The sequence below is a fragment of the Otolemur garnettii genome, unplaced genomic scaffold (assembly GCF_000181295.1).
Source record: "Otolemur garnettii isolate 467f Iridium unplaced genomic scaffold, OtoGar3 scaffold00049, whole genome shotgun sequence".
NCBI classification, from domain to species: Eukaryota; Metazoa; Chordata; class Mammalia; order Primates; family Galagidae; genus Otolemur; species Otolemur garnettii.
Genome location: NW_003852444.1, coordinates 5373212 through 5382614, shown reverse-complemented (window position 1 = coordinate 5382614; position 9403 = coordinate 5373212). Strand labels below are relative to the sequence as shown.

At 40.9% G+C, this 9403-nt stretch overlaps 1 protein-coding gene across 7 annotated transcripts in view; it reads left to right on the top strand.

The window, feature by feature from the left end:
* The first annotated feature begins 347 nt into the window (after nt 1–347).
* The window catches only part of LOC100947781 (putative RNA-binding protein Luc7-like 2), a 66224-nt gene continuing 57168 nt past the window's right edge, over nt 348–9403 (top strand). For 3 of the 7 annotated variants that reach the window (XM_012806273.2, XM_023514179.1, XM_012806270.2), the window contains exon 1: nt 6257–6964. In XM_012806273.2, coding sequence (XP_012661727.1) covers nt 6949–6964 — 16 coding nt within the window. In that variant the 5' untranslated portion in view covers nt 6257–6948. The other 4 variants (XM_012806276.2, XM_023514180.1, XM_023514178.1 and 1 more) reach the window with 4 other exon arrangements.

Sequence of the window (9403 nt, the reverse complement as noted above, 5' to 3'; positions counted from 1 at the left end):
GAGATTATCGGCCAGTGGAGCATTCGTCAGGTACAGTAGCTACTAGACGGCTGAACTCAGTCGAACCGACGACAGACAGGGGGTCTCACCGTATTGCTCAGGTTAGTCTCCAACTCTGGCCTCCCAAAGTGCCTACTTACTTTCGACTCGGACTAACCCTCCGGCACTTTTTGCTAATTGGGGTCTGACTAGCTTGCACCACGTCCCCACAGCCCTAGCCCGGAGCATGAGGTTTGGCGCTTGGGGGCAGGTACCGCTCGGGAGTCGGTTAAGGACCTAGAGTCTCGCGAGATCTGGGGGGAAAAGGGGCGGGAGGTGCTCGCGTGCACGCGCCCGAGAGCCGTTAGGGTGGACCTCCTCCCGGGCGGGGCGGGTGGAGCGAATACTGTTGGACGCCAGTTGGTGGAGCCCCCGCGGGAAACGACTTAGCGCGAGGAGCGTGCGCGCTCCCGTCGCGGCGACGGTGGCGGCGAGCAGCGTCAGAGCTTGGAGGGGGGGTTGACGGCTTCTGGCGGGTGGCGGTGTTAGAGGCGAGAGCTTGCTTTGCCCGTGTCGCTTGTGTCCCAGGAACTGGACGGATAGTGAGGGCACGAGGGTTGCTTTCGGGGGCTGTCGTCTTCCACGTACACGTCGTCGTGAGGAGCGCAGCCCGGACTCTCCAGCAAGCCCTCCGGCTTCCTTTCCGCACGTCTCGAGGCGGCGGCGGCGGCCACTGAGACAGCATCGCACCTCCCCCCACCCTTTCCCCTCATCCCCCCGCCCAGAAGGGCCCGGTCTGCGCCCCACCCCCGCCGTCCGTCCGCTACGCCGCCGCCATGTCGGCGCAGGCCCAGATGCGCGCGATGCTGGACCAGCTGATGGGCACCTCCCGGGACGGTAAGTCGCTGCTTGGGCCCTGGGGGTGGGGGAGGGGAAGCGGACTGAGAAGGGAAGGGGGTCCGAGGGCGCACCTGGGCGCGCGCGTGTGGCTTGAGTAAGGGGCTCCCAGATTGGTAACACGAGGTCCCCGGCCCCCATCCTATCCAATCAGGGCTTGGCAGGCGGGCTTGGGAGGCGGTGACTGTGCGGATTGGCGGGAACTGCTGCCAATGGGGTGAGGCAGGGCCTGGAGGCAGAAAGGAGAGTTTGTGCTTTTAATGTTGACTTGGCTGGGACTGGAGAGTCTCTTGCGTAGTCGGGCGGCCCGTTTTGTTGCTGATTTAGGTACCTGTGGACCGCTAAAGCCTCCGCCCCCTGATCTAATTCTATTACCCAGAGTTTTGACATTATCCCTCGCCGCCGTCCTCTAAAATATTCGGAGAGAAGCTTCCCTCACCTCCTCTTGGGTCTAGGGGAAACCTTTACTACTAACCCAGTCCCAGAGATGCACCATCGAGCCCCACAGAAGCAACCATTTTTATGGAAAATCTGACCCAAACCATGGTTTCTTGCAGTGGGTGTGTTTGGCCCCATTTTGTGAATAGAAAAATGCCAATGGCCTGTTTTTCCGGGAGACCTCCATTTTGTTAGACAATTTAATAGAGGCTTTGTTCCGTAAATATTGACAAATCTTGCATGTGCCCCAATAGAGCCATTTTGAAAATTTGGTGCCCAGCGAAGTAGAATTGAGGGAAACAAAGATCCTTTTGGGCGTTCAGGTTAGAATCTATATAGAAAGACTCTAAGTGCTGGATTATCTTTTTGTTATAAAGAGAATTTCTCAATGATGAAATATTATTGCTTTTTTGGTGATGATAGTTATGTACTCTTTCAAATTCAACTGATTTCAAATATGGAAGAAGGATCTAGTTCAGTACTTTCTCTCTTAAAAACAATGCCGAGTCCTTGCTAGTTTTTATATGTTGCTTGTTTAGACAAATAGTGTTTTAGCCATTTAAGTGCGTTTTTTTTCTGACAAGTTACTTAAATTGTTTGGATTAAGAGAAAAGGCACATCTCAAATTGAGTTTTTATCTATTGCTCTTATAATTTACTTTAGTGCTTTGCAGCAAAATATGTGAGTAGATAGAAAACTATCGCATTCAAATCGTTTTTAGCAACGAATATTTAGGATGGCTTTTTAGTGTTCACAGTTCAGTTTTTGTAAAAACCCACTTGGGAACTTTTCTTCATAGACCATACAGCCAGGTGGTTGTAGATGGCAAATCTAATTGTGGTTATATAGAAAGGACGGAAAGATTGGGAAGAAAATGAGTTTTATCTGCAAGCAAACCCTTGAAAGTTAACATTAACTTAAAATGCCATTGGAAAAAAGTTATAATTTCTCGTGTTTAGATAACAATGGTTACTTTATAACTGCAGCATGTTTTAACATTGCTTATTTTCAAACATTAGAGGATATTGGGAACATTGTTCATCAGATATATATATATCAGAATAATCTTTGTAATAAAATCATAGTAATCATTTAAGGCTTACTTTACATGATTCTTTTAATCCCTGATGTCATTTTTGGTTATCTTCTGCGTGGATTGGATTTCCTCATTTTACTGGGAGGGAAGTTGGATCAAGCTAACCATTACCTGATAAGTTTCTGAACTAAGCAGCCTGTCTAATATTGCAAAGCTAACTTGAAAAAATATATATTTGTGTGTAGTTAGCAGAAATATGGATTTTTAAAAATCCACTCTGCATATATTTTTTACGTATCTGTTGGGGATTTTTTGCTTTTAGACTGAGAGGATTTATGAATGAACTCGTAATTATGAGTCTATGATATTAATTAGTTGAAATGATTGGGTTTTCACTGCTGTATTGGGTCAGAAGTGAGAAAGATACTACTTTCAAGGAAAAGAATTGAATTTTTATAAAATATCCAAATTAGTTCATTCATATGTGAAAGATAAGAATCAGCATTCTTTTCCTTCTTACCAGATACTTAATGAGTTTACATATTTCATTTTATGATTTAGGACCTTTAAATAATTAGGATTGTTCTTTTTTAGAATACAGTCAACTTCAAGTTATCCAGGGATAGGGGAACATGGATACGTCCCCTGAATAACACCATGTAATTTGAAACCATATAATGGGAAGCCTTGTATTGGACACATGAACAGCTTATGGGAACGCTGTTGGGTGTCTTTGGCACTAAGAGGTGGAAATGGGGATCCAGGAGGTGGGAAAGAGGTGGAAAAGGTAGGTGGGAGGGTATTCAAGGCAGCTGTGCCCTTTTTTAAATTAACAGAGACTAACTATAAAGCAACCACTCTCTTTTTGGGTAGTGGGCTCAAGGTGACATGACTCCCTCAATCCCTTTGTCCTATCTTAAAAGAATCTGAAGTGGCTCAGAATCCTGCTGCTCCAGGAGAATAGTGCTCGCCCTTTCCCAGCTGTTTTTAATTAGTTCCTTTGACGTCTGTTAGTTAAAGTACCTTATCTTGGATTACTTAATTGATCATTTAGATTACCTAAACTTTACTAGAATCTTTAGGGACAGGAATTTTGGTAGCAGGGAAATGGAGAGGTAATTTTGGATCATTGGGCACTTCAAGAGAGGACAGACCTGGGTGAGTGGTGGAAATGGGGGGCTTTGGACAACTAGAGGGCAGCATGATGGCGCTGGGAGGCTGGGCATGGGATGACCCGGAGGTGGGAGAGGAATGCATAAGGGAGGTGGGAGGGCCAAAGACAAACTTTGCCTTCTTTGCAATTTTGCCTAGGGCCCTGGTGGTGGCAACCGCCTGTGTGCCACTGAAAATCGTGCCGATGCCTGGCATACTGCATAAATGGAAGCAGGGTACCGCGTGAGTTGAAACATTGGTCACACTATATAAAGTTTGTATATGTGAATCAGTGTAACTCATACCCATATTACTGGGGGTCTGACTGTATTTGGATTTTTCTGATAAGGCATCATGGGCTAAGGAAAAGAGCACTGGGCTGAGACTCAGGAGACCTGGTTTCTAGCCCCAGCTGTACCTCTAATTGTAACCTTGGGTAAGTCACTTAACCTTTTTTGCCTCAAGTCTATAATTTGTTACACGGGAAACCAAATAATTTCCTATGTTATACTAAAAAAAAATGCTGAAAATAAATAATTTTAAGTTCTTTTAGAAAGGAGAAACTATAAGTAGATATTAATTACTGGTATATTACTTTATCTCAAATTTATGAATCATATTTCGTAAATACCTTTGTGTTTTAGTTGTTAGTATTTATAGAAGGGAGAGGAATAATTTATTTTCCCTGAACATATTCCATTTGAAAGCAAGGGAGAGCTGCAAAGAAAAATTCAAGAAACAGTTTGAGAATTGTTTTATGTGACAGTTGGAAGAACCCAAGTCCTCACCCAGACTCTGGTCGCTTTTGTTGGATTGGATTAATTGCAAGTGTCCTTTAGCTGAAGCCTTTTTGCCAACAAGTATACAATTTGGTTATAAGTTATCTTTGATCCTGATCCCAGGAAGGCCTTTGGAGGTGTAAGGAATAGGAATTAAATTGAAGGTGTAGATTTAGATTACATCATAAATTTAGAAATTAGGGAAGTTTCAGAAGGTAGTTTTGAGAGTTCCCTATCTCTTAATTGCTTATACCTTTAATTGAGAGCAGAGACTATCTCTGAAAGGTTAAAATACCTTTAATTGAGAGCAGAGACTATCTCTGAAAGGTTAAAATAAAACAGACCAGAAATGGCAGCCTGCCCTCAAAAACAACCAGTAGACTAAGAATGTAATACAGAACAGAATTTTGTAGCATCTTAGTTGTCCTTTGTGGTTAAGGAATGTTAGGAGCAAGTAAAATCTTGCAGAAGATTTTAGCTATTTTTGATAGTAATCTTTCTAATTTTATGATGTACTTCCTCAGTTAATAGAGTATGTTAATCATAATACTTCTTCTGATCATTTATATTGTGCAGTAATTATAGTTTATGCCATGTAAAATTGAAAGGATAACTGATCGTAGAAGATATCCAGGAAAATATAGTTCAGAAAGTCATTTGCCTGTTTCTAAGGTGTTAGTAATAGGATAGCATATAGTTGCCTTTCTGCAAAAGTATTGAATTAAAGACTGAGGTAATATTTTCGTTAGTGGATTTTCTTTTATTATAAAATCATCTTTACTGTAATCTGTGTACCTTGACTTGTCATCAACATTGAAAACATTTTTTCTTAAGTTTTCTCATTAACATAATGAACCATATTCATCTCTTGGTCAGTTGTGAGCCATTCTTTATTCCACTTGGAGCGTTCTTCTTAATTGAAGGAGGCGGAGCCTTTAATGTACAAACACATATTTTGGAAATGATAATGGAGTACATCTTAGTCCCAGGTTGTAAAGTTTTTAATATTATGAGAAATTTTAGGAAATATTTCACAGAGTTTTAGTAATTATTTGACTTTATCAGTGGGTTTTCTTTTTTCTTTGTTTTTTTGATAGAGAGATGGGGTCTCACTGTGTTGCTCAGGCTGGTCTTAAACTGCTGGCCTCAAGCAATCCTGCTTTAGTCTCCAAAAATGTTGGGATTATAGATGCGAGCCACCATGTTTGGTGACCCATCTTATTTTACATTTTGAACTCTGATACATATCTACAGAGCATCCTAGAAAACAGTAAAAAGTATCATCTCATATGTACAACTCCACATTATCCCTGGATTCTCTGCAGTTGTTTAGCTCTTCTCAAGTAAGCCCATGCTTCTGAGATGTTTTACTTTAGGTGAAAAAAATTTGAAACAGTAGGAAAAAAATCACTGCATGTCTATCTCTGCATCAACTCTATAAGGAGAAAGTAAATGCTTTTAATTGAGGTAGGGTGATACCATAAAAAGATAAATGGTGGTGAGCTGTATGGTTCAAGATAGGTAATATGGATCTAAAGGCAGTTAGGTGTCATGGATCAAGGTCAGGTTTAGAAAGACAGTGTTCATGTAACAGGTAGTTTATACAAGAATTAAAGCTTGAAGTTGGTGAGAGTTCGCAGAATCAGTGGGATTGAGAAGATAGGCAGATGGCTTAAAACTGACGGTCAGTAAGTGTGGGGAAGACTAGATAAATGAAGCAGATTCTCCTTAAGAATGAAATTCAAGAAAGATTCTTGAGGCTGGGCACAGTGGCTTGTGCCTGTAATCCTAGCACTCTGGGAGGCCAAGGCGAGTGGATTGCTTGAGCTCAGGAGTTCGAGACCAGCCTGAGCAAGAGCAAGACCTTGTCTCTAAAAAAATAAAAACAGCCAGGCATTGTCAACCTTTGTGGTCCCAGCTACTCAGGACGCTGAGACAAACTCTTGAGCCCAAGAGTTTGAGATTGCTATGAGCTATGATGCCATGGTACTCTAAGGAGGGCAACAAAGTGAGACTGTCTAAAAAAAAAAAAATGTTTGAAATGGACCGAATCCTTAAAGCCCAGTGCTTTTGCATATATAGTTCTTGAGGAAACAGCAATTCTACTCAACTTACTCAGTCTGCTAAGAAATTGTAGACTAAGAAGATGAATGGAGTTGGAACATCTTGCTGGAGAAGGAATGAGGGAATGAAAGAGGGTAAGTTTCTGATGGGAATCTTGTGACTTTAGCAACCTACAGAAAAGCCAGGCTGTTTCTTTTTGGTTTAAATTCTCATGCATTAGCAGCTGCTAGGGTAGATATCAGAAAGCAAGGTGGAAATAGAACAGTTAATCAATTTTGTAAGATTATTGAGCATATAGAAAAATGTAGTTTGTGAGAATTCTGAAATTGTAGCTTCTTGTTTTTGTTTGAACTGTATAACTTCTGACTATGAGAAATCAAAACCATTAGAAAATAACATGTAGTTCAGTCAAGTGAATAAATGTTACTTTGTTATTTAATATGGGCCAGAGAAAAGAGTCTTTAAAACTTCTTTCCAAAACCCACTCACTCAGTATTGACCCATATGTTCTAATGTAGTTGTGAACCACGAACTACCGATGTTTGACCTACTTGACTCAACATGAAAAGAATTTAACCAGCTGCCCTTGATGAATCTTTTGTCATGTCTCCTGAATATGGTAAAGTTTTTTTTTCCTCTTGAGACCTCAGATTTCTGCAGATCCCAGTTTTCTCTTTTAAAATTAAACTTGCCAAAACTTTTCTTTACAATTGAAGAGGTTGTGGATATTTATTGGATAATAGGTATAGGACACTTGGCTGTTCTATTCTGTATTCTGTCCTGCTATTATTTTACACAATATATTCTTTTCAGTTATTTGAGAGTATATTTTAGATCAGGTTTGGTAGCATGGCCTCCTACTTTTTATAAGTAAAGTTTTATTGGAACATAGCCATGCTTACTCTTGTACATTGCCTGTGGGTGCTTTGTCTTAAAACAGCAGAATGGGCTTGGCGCCTGTGGCTCAAGTGGCTAAGCGCCAGCCACGTACACCTAAGGTGGCAGTTTCGAATCCAGCCTGGGCTCGCCAGACAACAATGATGGCTGCAACCAAAAAATAGCCGGGCATTGTGACGGGTGCCTGTGGTCCCAGCTACTTGGGAGGCTGAGGCAGGAGACTCGTTTGAGCCCGGGAGTTGGAGGTTGCTGTGAGCTGAAATGCCATGGCACTCTACCCAGGGGGACAACTTCAGGCTCCTGTCTCAAAAAAAAAAAAAACCAAAAACAGCAGAATGGAATAGTTGCAAGAGACATAGGTCCCACAAGCCTGAAATATTTACTATCTGGCAGTTTAAGAAAAAGTGATCACTGTTCTAGGTAAGTTAGTCTCAAAGTGTGGTCCTCAGGCCAGTGACCTCAGCATTACTTGGTTACAAATTAAGGTTCATGGGCCCCAGCAATCTGTGTTTCAAGAAGCCTTCTAAGTGATTCTGATACATGTTAAAAGTTTGAGAACCCCTGTCCTGAATAAATGTTTCCCTAATGTTCATCACATATATTGCTTTTATTATTTTTCTTTTTTGTTTTACCTCTTTAAAACTGTTTTCTGTTTATTTAATATTTTTTGTCAGCTCACTTTCTAAAAATTAATTTTTAGAAGTTTATATAACCATAAAAATAAATATAATGAAAACAAAGTATTGTAAAGCTATAACTAGATCCTGTTTCACTTAGGGTTCCCTGTGCTAAAAATAAGAATTGTTAGATGTATTAAATATATACTATTGCCAGATGGTCACTTTTTTCCTGACTTAATCATAATAAACACATTTCTTACATTATGTGACTGTTGTTAAAAATGTGATGTTGGCTGGGCATTGTGGCTCATGCCGATAGTTCCAGAGGCTGAGGTGGGAGGTTTGCTTGAGCCCAGGGGTTCAAGGCTGCAGTGAGCTATCTATGATTATGCCATTGCAGCCTAGCCTAGGTGACAATAAGACTCGGTCTCTTAAAAAAAAGTGTGGGCATGTATATATGTGTGTATATGTAATAGTAAAAATTCATCTTAGTGAAATCATATTACTCATGCTTTGTAAAATACTGTTCTAGGTGGTTGTATAAAAGTAAAGCTACCTGAACTATAACTCATGCTTTGTAAAATACTGTTCTAGGTGGTTGTATAAAAGTAAAGCTACCTGAACTGTATTATATCCATGCCTGTAAGCAGAAATGACTGGCCAGAAATATAAGCCTATGACATGGAGAGAGTTAGAAGATCCCTAGAGGGGCCCATCTAGATTTCCAGAGTGAAATTAACCTCATTTAGTTCTCTTTCTCCCTCTGCTTTAATGTTTTGATCCATAGGATCAACAGTTCTACAGAATGTCACTAACTAATTTCATAATAGGAATGTGAAAAGATGCCTGTCTGTGGGAAGAGTTGGTTATCAAAGAGAAGCGTGGAGGGCTGTGATTCTGCATTATAGACAGGGGAACAGAGTAGGGCATTCTTGCTTGCACTAGTAGTTGATTCACCTTAGAGTCTAGAAACTATATATTAGTATTGTGAAATTCCTGTGTTCGGATTTAATTTGCCTGATGGGATTAGAGGGACTACTTCCCTACACAAAGTGTTCTGTATATTTATTTGTTGATGTGCTTCAGGGTATAGTTGTTGATAGCAATAGAATCTTACTTTCTTTAGTATCCCCAGTTTGCTGAATTGCTTTAGTTATTTCTTTTCTTCCTTTTCTTAGAGATTATAGACATATTTGCTTCTGTCATCTTTTCACTTTGTGCTAAAATATCCTAGAGGAACCAAAAATCTAATGGGGAGCTAGTAATTACACATGAACAGTTATGTTTATTTTTAAGTAGTACATTCTGTGACAGATTTTAGCTATCTGATTTGGAAAAAGTGTTTTTAAAAGAATAGGCTCGGTGCCTGTGGCTCAAGTGGCTAAGGCACCAGCCACATACATCTAAGGTGGCAGGTTTGAATCCAGCTCAGGCCCGCCAAACAATGATGGCTGCAACCAAAAAAATAGCCAGGCATTGTGGCAGGCACCTGTGGTCCCAGCTACTTGGGAGGCTGAGGCAGGAGACTCGCTTGAGCCCAG